The sequence below is a fragment of the Pteropus medius genome, unplaced genomic scaffold, assembly GCF_902729225.1.
Source record: "Pteropus medius unplaced genomic scaffold, Ma_sr-lr_union100, whole genome shotgun sequence".
NCBI classification, from domain to species: Eukaryota; Metazoa; Chordata; class Mammalia; order Chiroptera; family Pteropodidae; genus Pteropus; species Pteropus medius.
Genome location: NW_024340701.1, coordinates 15899363 through 15918032, shown reverse-complemented (window position 1 = coordinate 15918032; position 18670 = coordinate 15899363). Strand labels below are relative to the sequence as shown.

Here is an 18670-nt window from a genome sequence, read left to right as displayed (position 1 = left end):
GAACACCCACAACTCTATGCCTGAGGACTTTCTCAGATCACAAGAGCATGAAGCTCATGGGCACAGAATAAGTCAGAAGTGCCAGAAAGTTAGTGTCCCAGCATTATCCCTCAACCAGTGATGAATAGGGCACTGGTTTATAAATATGCCATATTCCTGCTCTCTTGATTGGATAAGTCTGAGGTATGTTCTGTTTCCTACAGTTGTCCACAGAGGTTGAGGTCTAGCTGCCTATAGTGGTAACTGGCTTAATGACACACTTTTTTCAGCTTCCTTCCCTTCCCTGGCTCGCTTCTCCACTCCCCTAGCTGTATTTTCCAAGACCACATCCTAAAAAAATCACTTGTTCTTGAATCTTTATTTCAGGGTTTGCTTCTAGGGGAACCCAAATCAATCTAAGATAGATGTGCATGGTGGGCAAAGGATGAGTGTAAAAAGGTATGGTTTTGAGTTATCAATATAACTTTCTAGTTAAAGAATTATTTGGCAACTCCAGACCTCAGGTAATTCCCATTGATATGATCACAGTCCAAGTGAATTAAATACTCTTGTAAATCCACGTTTCCTCACCTGTTCTATCATATATTCATCATGTCATGCAAGTAAAAATCACTCTTCTCAGGACACTATGGTTTATGTTGTTAACATTTGTGACAGCTTGTGGCTTTGATTACCCATACCTTGCTGCCACTAAAGAGGGCTGAGCTTACCCAAAGCAGGTAAGAAGGAAGAAAGAGGAATTAGCATCAGACAAATGAAGCAAAGGCACAAGAAAGAGGTGAAATCGATTTTTTTTTTGGAGGACAATCACTATAGCCTTCTGAGTTACAAAACTACCTCAGCTAGTATTATGGAATAAAATTCACATACTGTTAGAGATGTGCTACAAATTTGAATAACTTGTAAAGCCTGGTAAGGAAAGGTATTTGCTAAGTGCATTAGCAACTAGTTACATAGCATTTTATCTAATACACGAAATCAGTATTGATTTTATAGATGTGGTCCAAACTCAGAGCTAGAATACTCTCACCTTGCTATCTTCAAATTACTAATAAGAGGGCATTGCTTAATTGGCATCTTAATTGCAAAGATGTCAATGAAAATTACATTTAGAACAGGAAAATCACTTCTGATTAAAAAAAGATGATGGATCATGCATTGAGGGAATGAGTTTCATAAACTTATTTTCCCAAAATAATAGATATGATGAAAGATTGATTTTCGTAGTCATAAAGGTACCAAACATGTGTGTGTGTGTGAGTGAGAAAGCCGGGGGTGGGGAGTAGAGAAAGGAGGGTGAGGACTAGCTTAGGGGTGGCTTGAATGGTATGGCCTCTGCTTTTAGATTAGAGCCAACCAAAGCAGCTTGTGAAGCTTCACAGAAATTGTGATAGTCTCAGGCCTCTTGGAGAGCAATGAAAAAATATTTGGATATAACTGGTATGCTGGCATATGTTGAGGGTGGAGAAGAAGGAGGATGAGAAACAGAAGAGGAAAGAAGGCTCCATGGGAAAATGCTTACCATATCCTCCAATGTCATGACAGAATTGCTGCTGAAAAACTCAGCATCATCTTTTCATTTTTTTTTACCGAACAGAGTGAACTTTAAGTTCGAAGTTCCACCTTTCTATTATGTTTTTTAGGGTAAGAGTCCCCACCTTTAGACCATGGATCAGTACCAGTCCATTGCCTGTTAGGAACCGGGCCACACAGCAGGTGAGTGGTGGGCCAGTGAGTGAAGCTTCATCTGTATTTGCAGCCGCTCCCCAGCACTAGCATCACCACTTCAGCTCCACTTCAGATCAAGTATTAGATTCTCATAGGAGCACCGGTTCCTGGTGCCAAAAAGGTTATGGACTGATGTTTTAGGCGACATTGTTGAATTCTACCTAGATCCCCTCAGATCCCCTGCACCAGCTCTGTGTGCCCATCTCTAGTTTGAGTGCTTTTTTGCTAATAGTTTGCACCTGTGACCGTCAGCAATCTGCCCTTTAGCACTGAAGCTAGAGGCCTAAGAATACCTTGAAGTATAAAGTTGTCAGATAAAATACAGAACTCCCAGTTACATTTAAATTTCAGATAAATGATAAATAATTTTTAGTATAAAAATATACTAATATTTATATAGTATATAAATGAAAGTATTTCAAACTAGACAGAAAAAGATGAAAATCACATGATATCACTTATATGTGGGACATAAACCTACAAGCAACAAATGAGTAGGACAAACAGAGACTCATGGACATGGACTGTAGACTAGTGGTTACCAGAGGATTATAGAGTAGTGGTTACTAGTGGGTGGGGGAGGACGGGAAGGTAGACAGGGTAAAGGGGATAGGGGAAGGGTAGGTGGGTAAAGGGGATCAAATATATGGTAGCTGAAGGAAACTGGACTTTGGGTGGTAAACACACAATAGAATATACAGATGCCAAATGATAATGTACACCTGAAAATTATATAATTGTATTAACCAATGTAACCCTAATAAACTTAATAAAAAAATAAAACTAAAATAAATGAAAATATTTCTTGGGACATACTTGAAAAAAAGTTGTTTATCTAAAATTCAAATTTGCCTGGGCATCCTGTATCTTTATTTGCTAAATTCAGAAACTCTATCCAAGGGAATCCACAGTCGACAACTGATTGGTATAGGAGTGCAATGGTCCAGCTCCTCAAAATGGAAAAATTCAGAGATATAACTTATGCTGGAGTCCCTTCTAGGATCAAGCTGACTCCTCAAACTCAGACTTAACCTGAGGGCATTGCTTATTTTTTCTCCCTTCTTTATTCTACTTCTCTTACTCCCTTACTGGTTTCCCCTGGAATCATTTAATAAATCACTCCCTTATGAATCTTTGTCAGAGAGTTTATTTCTGGGAGAGCATGATTGACATCTCACAAATTATGCCACATCGACAACTCATCATGATGTAAAAGGAATTAGGAATCACTGCCTTGAAGAGCATTCTGTTTATTAACTACAGTTTACATTTATATTTGCTTCTTGTGTCAAGTCCCTAGCAACCAGTGAAGAGTCATGTGCCACGTTCTTCTGAGAAGCTGCTGGGCCTTGCCCAACCCATTCATACTTTTCCCTGCTTTGAAATGACTGAAAAGTAACAAAGTCAACCAGGCATCTGATAAAACACTGTTTCCACTGATATGATGTGAGTGTTAAAAAAGAATGTCCCAGCCCTGTTGTTCCAGGAACAGAGCAATGAACCATGATGAAATATGTATTGTGGAGGAGAAAGGAAAATTAATTGCTAAGCTGGGTCAGGTAATAGACCAAAGATACTGGGATCTTACAATCTCTTTCCAGCCCTTTGCTGTTCCATAGCCTAAAATGAATTATAGGGAAGAATGCAAGTCTGCTTGTAGAATGCAAGGAGAAAAGAAAATCCTCCAGTTTTCAACTTGGCTTTGCAGAATTACTGCATCTCCAAGCAAACAAAAGGGAGTTAACATCTTTAGGTGATGGAAGTTAAGAAAAGATGGGCCACCTCATGCGCCAACTTTCTAAGGAATAATTTGGGATAATGTAACTCATATCACTGTGGCAGTAGATTAATGAGTCAGTCTATTAATTGTGATAAATGCATATTCTAGGAAAAGGACATTTTGTTCTACTGATCTCCCAAACATCCTTACTCTCTTTCTTAAAGGCGAAACATTGTTCTTGGCATACCTAAGCCAAAGTATCCCTACTATACTTTTATTACCTGTAAACCATTTCAGGTATTTACAATTTAAAAGACAAAGTCTTTTAGGGACCTTCTTCCAGTTTAAAATAAGAACAAGAAAACCTTGGGTCAATACACCAGATTTTGGTGAAACATGTCCATATAGCTTTCCAGCTTTGTGGTTATTTATACTCAGCAAGGGATAAGACACAATGAATAAACCGAGGCAGACAAAATCTGGAAGAATGGTACAAGTACTGTGATACTGGAGACCATGCCCTTTATTCTTATTGAGTAACTATAAAACAAATTAATTTAAAAGGAAATAATCTAATTTTGTTTGTTGGGCCAAGAGACTTTATTTTTTTAAAAAAGAACTCCATCTTTCTTCTTTCTCTCTCTCTCTCTCCTTCTTTCCTTCTCTCCCCTATCCTTCTGTCCTCTCTCCGTCTGTCCATCCGTCCGTCCGTCTGTCTGTCTGTCTATCTATCTATCTATCTATCATCTATCTATAATCTATCTATCTATATCTCTCTTAAATGCTAGCCTGAAGTATAAGCCAAGACGGCTCATCTATGAAGTCCCTAAGAGGCTGATCAAAAATTGCAACACTAAACTAGTTGCTTATCATCTCTAAGTAATTTTGATGTCTTAAGAGTCAGGAGTTCAACAATCAAAACCAAAAATGATATTTTTATACAAAGTTTTCTGGGACAGAACATGGGGCTACTCCAAGGGAGGTCAAAGGTAACTATTTCAAGGACAAAGGCAACCATGGTTTAAATTTTATCACAAAGGAAATATATATAGTCTTGAAAATTTGGAAAATATTGAATATGGTGATGATCTTTTGATAGTGGATAAATTATTTATTTTATGCTTCCATATGTTTTTCTGTGCAGTTTTGCATAAAGTGACACGTTTGAAGAAATGTTTCAGGGGGAAAAAAGAAACAGGTATGGAAAGCCACCATGAAAAAAACAGCAACAGTCACGAGAGTGTCCTCTCTAGGGGAATTTGCCCTTCTATATTCTAAAATGAATAACAAGGAGAATGTATTTCTGCTTGTAGAACCTAAGAAGGTTCTACAAAGGTTTTACTATTCTGGCTTTGCAAAATTACTGCAGCTCTAAGCAAACAAAAGTGAGTTAACATTTTGGACAAAGCAGAGAAACATGAGGATAGGTCTTTTTTCTCATTGCTGCCTTCGAAAATACATTAATCATTAAAGTAAGCCTTGATTTCTGCCCAACGAGATAAAGAAAATTAAACTTGATATGAAAAGTATGCTCTTGGCTATCCTTTCTATTTCTCTTTACTTTTCTTGACAAAGGTGATAGCTCTGTGCATAGGAGATTCTCACTTGCCCAACTGATAATGAGTTAGAGGAGGTGGAAGTGAAATTTATGGAAATTCTCTGAAGCAGTTAAAATGATGAATTATTAATAATTTTTAAAAGCTATCAGGAATATCCATGACACTTAGAGGTTTTTTTTTTTTTCCAGACGTTTAAACGAAAAAAGATCAAGAAATCAATAAGAAGAATTTTGTTTCTCTGTACATCTCCATTTGAACTGCAGCCCTGAGTTCCAAAACATAGTTTCATCCCTGCAGGCAACACAGACGATTTCAATCACTGTAATTCCAGAAGTGTAAGTGCTTTCCATTTCAACTAAAAAATATCCTCCTGGCTTTCCACGTTATGTTTTAGGAGTTCTCAAAGAGATAATACTTTACAGACACCTAGAAGCACTGTTTGAATGGAAATACAACACCCTTATCCTCAAACAATAAGAGTTACATATTGTTCCCCAGCTCCAAACTGCACATGTCTTACCTGTCTGAACTGGGGGCTGACTTTAAACTCCGAAAATGTTGGCTGTCTAAGTCCATGCTGTAGCTCCTCCCACTTTCAGTTTTGGGAGTTATGATGATTTCTCCTCTGGTTGCTGATCTGAACTTGCTAAGAAGAAATCTGAAAGTATACATATATATATATATATTTAAAAGATAAGAAAGAAAGCATTTCAAAATATAATTTCAAAAAGACCATTTGTAGTACTTTCAATAGTAAATGATTCTTCAGTAAAGTGGGCTTGGGGCTGAGAGGTTGTGGGGTATTCCCATGCCTCTACAGTATAGTGTCAAGGGTGGTGGACGAGGAGGTTATGACATTCTCCCAAGGCCATAACACTTGTTGGTAAGGCAAGCCTCTGTCCCTGATAAGAAAAAAAGACCATTGACTTTGGGAACTTAATCATTGTTACCTGAGAAGGGATAAGCACTGCCTGGGCTGAGCCTGTCTGCTGGGGTGCTTAGAATAAAGAGTTTGAACTCACCTTGCTAGACAAGGGAGCTCTGATGATCCTGAGACAAACTGAGGTGGCAACTTATTAGACTGCTCTTATTCCCTCCAAGTTCCCTGAGTCTAGATTATGCCTGGAACATACCAGAACCCAACCAATTCTTGTGGAATGAGTGACTGAAACCATGTAGTAGGAACCATCTTTATATCTTCCATGACATTTCTCCCTGTGGGAATGAAGTTTAAACAATGGAGTGTCTCATGTGGTATGAAATCTGATTGCATTCCCATTTCACTAAATTATTTGGAACTTGAGTAAAAACAGCTTTCAAGAACCAAGATTCAAGTAATAATCTAGGCTACTGAATGCTCGAAACATGGGGGTTTCCTAATTCACTTTAATAAAAAACCAAAGCTATATTCTTTTTTGTGATGGCACTAGGAGAGGCCAGTTAATTTAGTCAACATTCTACGGTTTTCTAAGTGGGGGGTGGGCAATGTATCCAAGGGTATTAGGACAATCGTAATGGAATCTGCCACGTTGTCTCTGTTTCAAAGACCACTGGAAGAGTGTTTTGCAGTGTCAGAAACCGCAATCTGACTGGAAAAATTATATTTTTGACGAGAATAGCACTTAATATTATGTCAATCTATACTGCTCTGAGAACCACCTTGTACATGTTCCCACCTCCACACTTCTACTTAAGATATCTCTTGCACCTCGATCACTCTTCTCCACCGTTTGCTATCCTGGACCCATTCCATCTTTCGAAGTCCTCATCAAGTCCCACTTACAATTCCATGTCTTTCCCAATGACCCCTGTGTCCTCCTGACATTGATTACCTAAACCACTTATTTAATATTTACTTACTGCCTTATGACATCTCTCGTAGTTAATTAACACGTTGTCTTGTTTTAGAAAGTCTTTCAAGCAGCTCATATTGTCATCTTATATTTTCCTAAAATTCTTATATACATATTCACTTTCCAGGTAGGTGTGTACCTTTTCCCCTCAACTAGGGATTATACTTCGTGAAGACTGAGAATCATCAGGTCCCAGTTATGAGTTCCAACAAGGCTCAGTCTAGTACTATATCTGTTTTTAACAAGTCAAGATGTATATAATTCACTGTGCTGTGAGTTGCTTATTGTCCCCCAGCTCCAAGCCCATCACTCTATATCCTACACAAGCTTATCCTTCTATAATCTACACAGGTGCTTGAACTGGGATCTACAAACTAAAGCTCCTAAAAGCACCTATAGGCCCTGAGTTACTTATTCAACCATGCTACTGATTGTTTTTGATGAGCCAGATACCCTGTTGGATACACAAAAACAAGAAAGCCACAGATTTAACACTGAGATAGCTTATAATTAAGTTGTGGGGGGTGGATGGTAAGAAGTGGTGTCAGAGTGAAATGTAAGGGGTGATACACAGGCACGAGGCATTGTGGAAGTTCTGAGGAGTGACAAATGGATTCAACATGGTAGGAATGATCAATACATTGGATGTATGGTCACTCTATGCTATCTTTTCCATTCATCTCTGCTAATTAATAAAGACATGATGAGTCATGAGTGTTTGAGTTAGAAGACATTCAGGTTTCATTCCTATTCACAGTTCAAGATTCTAAAAAACAACAACAACAATAACAACAATAACAAAAGACTTTCTGTGGAGCCAAGTAAAGCCTCAGACACTGGCAGTCTCTCACATTGATTTCTACCAAGAAGACAATGCAATGCTATTTGGAAAGAACCATAAAGTAACTTGGTATATATTAGAACTCTCATTACTTCAGCCACAAAACTGGTCAACGGCTGCCTGAAAAACAAAGACTGTAAAATACTGTGAAACAGCAGTTTGCCTTTCGGTCCTTATAGCTTGCATTTTAGGGGCCACTTTTCTCCCTTGATGGAATCCTCTTGCCCCTATTTTCCCAGTGCCTCTCTGAATTTACTTTCCTATGTGCCTCCCATTTCCATTCTCAGTATCTGACATATATATTTGCTTTCTGAATTAAGTTACTGAGATAGTCAAATGTGTTTTTTTTTTTTCTCTTAAGGAAGGCTGCATTTTAAACAAGGGATATAACATTTTTAGCCCAATTAATAAATCTTTGATTTGGATATTCACATATTAGCATTCAGGTTGAGGGGAGAGGTGTTGACATTCTACGACAAAGGCAGTCATCACATCTGTATAAAGAAGAATGGCCCTGACTTGAAACCTTCTACCTAAAAGCAATGGGAACCATTTGGTACAAAACCAGATAGGTCAAATGCAAGAAAAACTCTTATATGTTCAGATCAGAGGGGGCCTTTATTAATCTAAGACTGAAAGTTATTAAAACTACATTTTCTGATGAGAATGACAGGACAATGTTACCTTGGTTGAGTCTCTGACCTTCTCTGGGTCACTGAAATGACATCAGACTTCAAAAACTAAGGAGTCTTTATTTTAGAGGTGTCTGGAATAAAGGAAAAATTCTCTTGGAAAGGCTGTGTCTTACCCCTTTCTCCTGGGACCATCGTGGCTGGCCTTCTGCCCAGCAAAAGGTGAAGTGTTTGACTTCTCTGTGTCCTGGCGGGTTTGTTCTTGGTTTTGTATTTCTTCAGCTCCTCATTCAAATAATTGGAAGACAAATTTACACACAAAATGGCGAGAAATTAGAGCAATTTTCTATTCTTCAGTGGGACAAAGAAGTCTATAACAATTGGCAATGATGTCCCCCATCCTAAAAAATCCAGTCACAGAGTTATTTCTAACCCATTGGGTTTGTTCCAGAGTTAAATGAGGACTAAGATCAGGACTCATCTGTGGGGGATTTACTGAGATAAGCTTTCTAGGGATGACTATAGTGGAGGAATAATACATCCTCCCTCTACAGGTATTTTTAGGACAGAGGAGTCTGGATTCGTATCTCTAGAGACTGAATTCAAGCATGGAATCCTAGAAACAGTACCCTGAACACCTAAGCCAGATTTCCTGGGAGGATGAGCACCTATGCATACATCTCATGACTTGAGAAAGAGTCTATATACTCTGGTAGGTGTTGAAGTTTGAGTGGAGGAAGTGGCCATAGCTAACTGCTTAATTCTAACTCTACTTCATTCTGTCCATCTGTGGCATCAGACTTGATGTTGCCCATCTGGGAATCCCTTTCCTTGCTAGTGCCATACTCAGAAGTGGCAAAAGAATCAGTTCGAAGCCTCCTAGCCCTTCCTGCCAGACTTCAAAACAAAGGCATTAGTCTCTAGTATATGAAAGATGAGATACTTTAGGAACAGGCCAGAAGACGCCTGCTCTACCTTTACTACACAACACATGAGAAATATGCTCCTAAACACAAGTTTTAGTCAATATTGAACCAATTAAATTATAATTCAAATGCACAAAATAGTATTCATAGGATGGGGTGTTATTTGCATTTGGTGACAGTATAATTCTTTATCGAGTGAAATTGTCCTGTGCCTTTCAGGCTGTTGAGCATCTTTGGCTCCTGCCCACTAAATGTCATTAATCTTCCTACCTCGCAAGTCACCGAGACAATCAGAAATGTCCCCCTTGCATTTCTAAATATTTCCTTGGCTTGGAGGAGGGGAGCGCAGTACACAATATCACTCCTTGTCTGAGAACCGCTGGATTCAAAAAAGTAACATTTAAAAGAAATCTGAAGTACATCCGGTTGAGAAATCAATAATTGCTTTCACAATATGACAATGTAAATCATTTAATTCATCCATTTTCTGTTACTTCCTTAAATGTTTAGTAAAATTGGAAGTGCATGCAGGAAAAGAACTGTCTGTGATGAAGATAAATGCTCTCTTTGAAAATCTCAGTGTGTCAGATATATGGAAAATCATCGTGGATTTTATTTTCTACTGATTTCTTCTTCCCTTGTATGAATTGCAAATTTAGATTTCATGTTTTAAAATGACTAAGGGATTCAGGAAATTCAACTGCATTCACCTGCTACATAATACAAGGAAGTTATTTAGCTTGCCAAAATGAAGATTAAAACAATTTTAAAACCAATAATTACCTGGATTTCTTCTTAAGATGGACTGTCGGACAACATCGGTGCCTAGAACATTGGCTTGCTTGAAACGCTTTGCCTTTTCTTTAAAAAACCATTCACCAGTTACAATCCTTAGCTGCCTACTCAAGGAAAAAGGAGAGAACATTGAAATTCAGTTATTTAGCAAAATAATTAACTCTCAAAAACCCCTAATTAAGGAAAAAAATAGTCAAATATTTACAAGTCCATCCCAATCTCTGGAGTATTTTATGGTGATTATTATGGACACTATTAGTTGAATACGTACTATGTACCAGGTACTAGCTAATTTCTCTTCATATTTATATTTTTATCCACATAACAACTCTATGTAAACATTATTATCCCCATTTTATAGATGATGCAACTGAGACAGAGTAATAAAATGATGTGTCTCACATCACATATCTGGTAAGTAGTAGAGCAAAGATCCCATCCCAAGAAGTCTGGCCTACAGCTCAGTGGGTACATAATTTTCAGTGAAAACAATGGGGAAACAAGCAAAAGTTTTGAATTACAAAGGGGTCATGATTGAACTCTGTTTTAGAATGATACCTTGATATAATATGATGACTGGGTTAGAGAAAAGAGAGAATGAGAGAAAGAGACAGGTTGCTATGGCAATAGTCCAGGAGAGAGATGACGGAGACCCAAGTTAGGGCACTGGCAAGAATAACAGAGAAGAGGAGATAAATTAAAAATGTAGGTGGTCTAAAGACCTGCCTGGATTTCACAATCAATTGAATGTTGAAGGTGAAAAAAAAGGATCTTTGACTAGTCACACCCATCTTTTAAGCCTCAATTGCAATGGTTACACAAACCCTTTACCCAGATATTCAGGCCTATTTACCAATCTCAGAACACGGCCCACAGAGCTGTTGGGATAGAATCGTTCACTTACTACATTTTAATGGAAAATGAGGTTGAAAGGTAGGATTGAGTCATATAATAAAAATCTTTGAATGTCATTTTAAGGAGTTGGAATGTCATTCTGGAAGCAGTGGGGAAAATCTGGCAGTTTTCCTAAAGTTCAGGTTGGAGCATTATATGGAGAAGAGAGAAACCAGAAGCAGGCAGGCCAATTAGAAGTTACTGCAACAGATGGGATAGAAAATGATGGAGATTTAAACTAGGGTATCATAGGGGTGAGGGGAGAAAAGAAAGATGTAGAAACTTGGGTTCATGAGGATGAGAATCAGCAAGGTTGGTGACAAGGTTGGTCTCACATGATGCCTGAGGAAAAGCAACTGAGAGTCAAATAAAAATTTCTAACCCCAGAGTAACATATCCATGTGATTCAGTAATTGATTAGACTTAGAAAATAACAATTGGATCCTAAATATAAAAATCACTCCAAAAAAATGTCAAATTGTTCCCCACAGCAATTACTCTGAAATCCTACTTCTGAATGTAGGAGAAAAAAGTAAGTTATATATAAAAACCAATTGCTCTAAGGAGGAAAAAATGAAAATGTTATCCTTGGAGCAAATTATTCACTTAAAGGAAACACCATAGCATGTATATCTCAGATTTACTCCCAAGTCACTAGATCATCTAATGAGAAGCAAGAACTATTGAATTAGTTCCAAAACCATATAAAATTCACTTATAAAATACATCAGATCTAAGAAGATATAATCTACCAAAACCAAATGCCTGAATGGGTTAAATTATTTCGGGATACATCTCAAGTGCTCTGTAGACTTATATATCATTATTTATGTTGAAATTCTAGGTGGTAATTGTGCTATTCTAAATTCGAAACCTCCTAAAGTTTCCTGTCCCTTAGTTCTTCAACCAAATGCTAATTTAGGTACTGTTATGATTGAACTTTGCTGATGAAATTAAAAATACTAATCAGCTGACCTTAAAATGGGGAGATTGTCCTAGATTATCTGAGTGAGCCAAAAGTAATCACTGAGTCCTTAAAAACGGAGGAAGAAGAAGAGGAAGTCAGATGCTATGATGCTACAGAATGAGAAGTCAGAGAGATTCCAAACACAAGAAAACTTTGAGTTGTAGAGGTCCACATGCAAGTACAGAGAGTGAGCCCTCTAGGAGCTAATGCTGGCTCTTAACTAACAGCCAACAAAGAAGTGGGAGTCTCATTCCTACAACCACAAGGAATCAGATTCTGCCCACCAAAATGAGCTTGAAAGTGGAATTTTCCCAGAGCCTCCTGATAGGAGCTCAGCCGGCCCACACCTTGATTTCAGCCTTGTGAACCTTGAGGAGAGAGTCGAACCAAGCCAATCCAGCCCTCTGAGCTATGGAACTATGAGATAACATCGTTGTGTTGTTTTAAGCTGCTAAACTGCGGCAATTTGTCATGGTGGCAGTAGAAAACTAATACAATAATAAAACATAAAAATATACATTTTTTTAATATCCGTCCCAGAAAGTGACTTGCACAAGTTGTGAGAAGATAAATATGGAAAATTCAGAAGAGCAATAGGGCAGAGGTAGGCAAACTGTGGGCTGTGGGCCAAATTAGCCCAACTACCTGTTTTGTATGGCCTACAAGTTAGGGAGTTTTTAAAAATTTTTAAATGGTTGGGGGAAAAAAATCAAAAGAAGAATATTTCATGACATGTGAAAATTACATTAATTATACCAAAAATTCAGTATCCATAATAGTTTTATTTGAATATACTCATTCTCATTTGTTTAAATGTATGGTCTCTGGCTGCTTTTCTGTTACGACTGCAAAGCTGAGTCGATGAAGCAGAAATCACATGACCAAAAATCTAAAATATTTACTTTATAGCATTTTATTTTTTAAAAAATTTGCTAACTTCTGCAATAGCACAAAGAGTTTACACAAAAAGAAATAAGAACAAGAGAAATAATATCAATCAGTGGTTGAAAACCACCCATTAGTGGCATGCCAAAATCTCAGGGTTTTTTGTATGTCCTTGGGATGTGCGGTGGGTGATGTGGAAAGCACACTGAGAACACTTTCATATATGACGGGAAAAAGTAGGACACATCCAGTCTACATGCCCCAGGAAATGGGCTTCCGTATCATCTTTACCATATAAGCCTAGAGCTGCCAACACCTAACACAAATAAGATCTACCAAGAATTCTTAGTCATTACCTTTTACTATCCTTGTAAGAACACTATTATCCTTTTATTTGCTCAACTCAAATATGCTCTTGAGTCATTTGTAATTTCAGAGCTCTATGACATCAGAACGGTCTCTTGTAATTATGCTTTTGCCATCTTCTCAGGTCCAGGAATTAGATGGAAAGCTTAGAAAAATAAGAAACTAATACCTAGTAAGTGTATACCATGCACTAAGTAACATGCTAGGCACTTTATATATACCTCTAATCCTCAATATAAGCCATAAAGTAGCTATTATCATTCTCAATTTATAGATGAAGAAACCAAAGCTCACATAGGTTAAATAATTTGCCCAAAGTTATAAAGGTATTATGGCAGAAATAGGATTTATACTGAAATCCACACCCTTTATATGTGACAAAATCATCAGATGAGAACTCATATTTGTCAGCCTTAATAAGGCTCTGAATAAGGGTGAAAAGCTATGGAATTCAAGGAATAACATGTAGCATTTCATATAATGGACTGTGATTGCTTGTGTTTGTGTTTGTTGAAGGTAGTGATAGGAACAAAGGAAGGGTGAAAGAGGAAAGAAAATAAACATGATACCTAATGTAAAATTTATATCCTTTTCTGCCACATCAATATAATACTTGAAAAATACAAGGCTTGAAATAGATTTTTTGTTTCCTCTAGGTCATACTCTGAAGAATGAGTTTGACTGAAATTAAGTGAGTTACACTCATTATTTGTGATTAATGATCACTGAGTATTCAGAATTTTCTAGGCCCCAATTTTAACATTAAAGTCCTGGAACTTCAAACTTTCACTTGAAGCTTAAACGTAAAGTCAAGTTCTTAGATTTATATGGGAAAAAATAGGTGATCTTACTCTAAAAATGAACAACAGTAACCGAAAATAAACCTTTCTCCTTTTCTTCTATTAACCTCTGAGATAAGATATGCTTATTAGATATGCTGAGATAAGTTTCCTTGTTATTATTCATAAGGAAAGTAATTAGAATTATTTACATTATTTACAAATTTACTCATTACACATCAAATTTTTATTGCATTCCTAGTATGTGTTAGGCCCTTTTCTAGGGCTAAGAGTATAGACATGAGTAAGACAAATGAGGACCTGGACTTTATGGAGATGATGGTTGATATTTACTCCTTTCTCCCTTTCCAAATAGGAAAAGTAAAAAGAAATCCCTAGATACTAGACACCTTATGGTAAAACTACAGAACACTATAGACAAAGAGAACATCTTTGTAGCTAGGGAGGGAAAAAAATCCAGATTACATACAAAGAATAATAATTAGAATGGCAATTTACTTCTAACAGTAATAATGAAATCCAGAAGCCAGTGAAATGGTATCTTCAAAGTTCTGAGAAACCATAACTATCAACCTAGAATTATATATCTAGAGAAACCACTGTTCAGGAATGAGGGTGAAATAAAGAAATTTTCATCAAAATAAAAACTGAGATAATTTATCGTCAATAGAGTTTCACTGAAGGAACTTCTAAAGACTGTATTTCAAGAGGAGGTAACTAGAGCTGAGATATAAAAAATGGTGAAAAATTGAATTGGTATAATGTGGATAAGTCTAAATAAATATTGATGTATAAACAAAACTTAAAACATCTAAATTATCGAATTAAAGGATATGTCTAAAATATAAGACAAAAAAGTATATATAAGCAAGGAAAAGATATTTCAAGTTTAAGAACATCAAGTTCTTTTTACTGTCTAGAAGACAGTTAAAACTATAGCTTTGTAAAATTAAATATAAATGCTGTGATTTTTAGGGTATCCACAATAGTAGAAAGGATAAAATGGAATGAGGAAAATATACCTCAATCTATCTAGAGATGATTTGAATAAATAAAAGCAAATATTACAGTAATCACAATAAAAGGAATATAAAAATTACAGTAAATATAATGGAGATAACTAGACAAACTCTATAGTTTAAAAAACATTGTCAGATTAAACTTCTAAAATTATATATAGCATATATTCATAGCACGTATATGTATATACAACACATAAATTATGTATATAGCATACATATAGCAAACATTTAAATACATATAACATAATTTAAAATAGCTTATATGCTATATAGAAGAGCCTCACCTTAAGCATATGGAAAGAAAAAGGTTGAAAGTCAAGTGGTAGGAAAATATGTACCCTGTAAATACCAACCAAAAGAAATATGATACAGTTGTATTAATAGCTGACAAAATAGACTTTAAGGCAAAAGCGTCTCTAGAGATGAAGAGGTTCACAAAAAAACAGCTTCAATCAGTAAAGAAAAGACTGACAGCCTAACAGAAAATTGGGCAATATACATAAGTAGTCATATCACAGAAAAGGAACCAAAAAAGGCCAATAAAACCTATGAAAAGATGCTCAACCTTATTATTCCGAAATCAATTCCAAAAAAAATTCCAAGATCAGGCTAATTCAGGGTGGTATGGCTGTAGACTTAATGGCAGATTAGTGGTTACCAGAGGGAAGGGGTGGAGGGGGGCAGGTAGATAGGGGTAAAGGGGGTCAAATATATAGTAACAGAGGAGATTTAACAGTGGGTGGTGAACAAACAATGCAATATACATATGGTGTACTATTGAATTGTACACTTGAAATCTATACAATTTTATTAACTAATGTCACCCCAATTATTTTAATAAAAGAGAAACATTCAAATTAAAATCATAGTAAAATATTCATTTATATCTACCGGTTTGGCAAAGATTAAAAATTGTCATGATACCAAGTGTTGGTAAAATTGCGAAGTAAAGAAAACTTTTATACAATGCTGGTGGAATTTATACTATTATAACCACTATGAAAAACAATTTCACATTATCTTGTCTTGTAAAGCTGAAAATGCTCATAGGATCTGCCCTGCAATTTCATTCCTAGGAGTGCTCCCTAAAGGAGTCTTCTCAAACATCTTGGCAGAAGTCACAGTAAGAAATACATTTTATATCGAATCCAGAAATAAACACACACACACGCACGCACGCACGCACACAATTACTAGTATATACACATTTACATATTTATATATTTGCATTACAGATATGTGTGTATATATTTATTATAATACTTATACACACACATATATATATATACACATACACGTACACTAAGTATATGTATATTGACATTTTCTATTCTATTTCTTTGATAGGAAACCTGTGGATCATGACCCACAGTTTTAAATACTTCACCCTAGAAGAACTCTTGTATATGTTTGTCAGGTCGTTAAGTACAAGAATATCATGGCAGTGTTTTTTGTAACATTATAAAATGAGACAATATAAAGGTCCATTACCATGAAAATAGATACATTAGGAGATATAGTGAAGATGAATGTAATGGTGTTAGCATAAACATGGATAGATTTCACAAAAAAAAGATTTGGGCTCAGTATGATTTTCATTTCTATAGTATTCAAAAATGAAAAATTAGAAAATTTATTACTTAGGGACACATCCAAGTGCAGTAAAACTATAAAGCAAGGGGAATGAAAAATGTAAAACAAGAACATTCTTCTTAAACTGGATGATAAATACAAAGATACATTTTATTACTGTTTAAATCTTCATATACATTACAGAGTGTCGATATGTATGATACGTTCACATTACAAAATCCCTCTAGTCTATTAAGTATTAAAATGCCATACCACAGTGAACAAAGCATTCTAAAAGGGAGGCAGGCTCCTGTATATAATTAATAAGTGGTTAAAAATAGCATGTCAAGGCACTCAAAACAGTTTCTTACCACTCCAAAAATCTCTGTATCAATGTGAGATTACTCTGATGTGAATCTCTCTCTCATAGCAAAGTTATGAATATCTGCTAAACTAGGGGTGACTTTGAAATGACTATGTGGCAACTGTCAATACCCATCAGACCAAAGATCACCAGGAACTCACCTACTGTTGAACAAGTTGAGATTTTTGTTCATTGTAATGAAGGAAAACGTACACCATGAAGAATTATGGGTGTCTGAGTAAAAGGATGTTTGAAAGGATTTAACATAGGATTTGGGTTTTTTTGTTAGATAATTTTGGGGAGTTCAAGGGAATGGGGATCTGCTCCAGATTATGTGATGTCAGGACATGGGGACAATGCTATGACTGGTTTCTTAATCAGTTTTATCTAGAAGGAGGGCAGACTAGAACAAGTCTAAAGCTGTAGCTGGTAAGAAAGCAATGGCTCATTCACATTAGCCAAGAAAGGGGGATGTTTGGTACTTTTAGGCTTGAACAGTCACCCTGCTTTTGTCTATGCTTAGACAAGATTATGAAGTGTTCTTATTTTGTCTCATTTCATCATAGGTGCAGAGTGATCTTGGAAGATGCTGATGCTCTGAGATTGTTTATGTCCAACAGGAGAACACCATGGCCTACCTGTGAGTGCCAGGCCAGCTCCTAACAACATCAAGACCTACAAGTAAGTATCAGACCACTTTCCAGATGTCGGGAGCTGTATTTCTCTTTTTCATAACAAAGGACTATAAATTCCCTTCTGCACTTTGTGTATGTTCCAACCATTGGTACTTCCTTGTTTCAATTTACTGACAGAGACTCATATTTCATCTATTTCAGTTATATTTCATCTAGTTCAGTAGTCATTACCAATTCATCAAAAACAAAACATCCGAGTCTTCTTTCTTTAAAAAGACAGACTCTCACAAGGACATAGGGCAGCATGAAATGTCACAATATAGCATGAATAAGAACAGCTCATGAATACCGTATTAGAAGTATTTCATCTTTTGGTTCTCTGTCACGTAGCTTTTATCTTTGAGGTCTTTATGAATTCAAATGGGGTGCTAATTAGGAAAAAATGATCATTATGACTGTCTTTCTGTTGAATGGTAACTACCTCCACTAACATAATTGTGGAATTTTGTAGGTCTCATTAAGATAGCAAAATGAACTGGCTGTGTCAGGGTCCCTCTCATTCTGTTTCTATTGAGTTTGTTTAAAAACTGGATCTACAGTAACCAACTTGTTAAAATCAGAAGGGGTTGGAGAAAATGTCAAAGGCTGCTCAGCCCATTTTAACAGTTAGTCTCTCTCCATCACTCTTTGCTATAATCATTTCAGTACTACAGCAATAAAACCTCTTTACTTTTACCCAATCCAAGGTAAATGACAATAAAGGCTGTGCTTCCAACTGATTAGAAAATGAGTCACTTTCTGACTCATCCCATCTCTTAGAGGTCACCGTGGAAATTTCAATTTTATGGTCTATTAAACATAGAGACAGCCCAGTGGCACTGCAGCATTCTCTCACAACAAAAGGCGTTCACTGCCAATAAAATATCATTCATGCTTCCTTTTCAAAAACCACTCCATGAATAGCAAACAAGATACTTCTAATACTGACAGATTAAGTCTGAGATAACACACACTAGTAGCTGGAATATTGGTGAAGTAATAGTCTCTGTTTTCAGCTTTAAAAATGAAGAGAGATTTTGAGATGTCGAATTATTAAACACTCATCATGTAA

General features: G+C 36.4%; 1 protein-coding gene across 5 annotated transcripts in view; it reads right to left on the bottom strand.

Moving 5' to 3' along the window:
* The window catches only part of SYTL5 (synaptotagmin like 5), a 216674-nt gene that overhangs the window by 43802 nt on the left and 154202 nt on the right, over nt 1-18670 (bottom strand). For all 5 annotated transcript variants that reach the window (XM_039888172.1, XM_039888171.1, XM_039888173.1 and 2 more), the window contains 3 exons: nt 10043-10158; nt 8510-8618; nt 5528-5665 (listed from right to left, as the gene is read on the bottom strand). In XM_039888172.1, coding sequence (XP_039744106.1) covers nt 5528-5665; nt 8510-8618; nt 10043-10158 — 363 coding nt within the window. The remainder of the gene's footprint in view (nt 1-5527; nt 5666-8509; nt 8619-10042; nt 10159-18670) is intronic.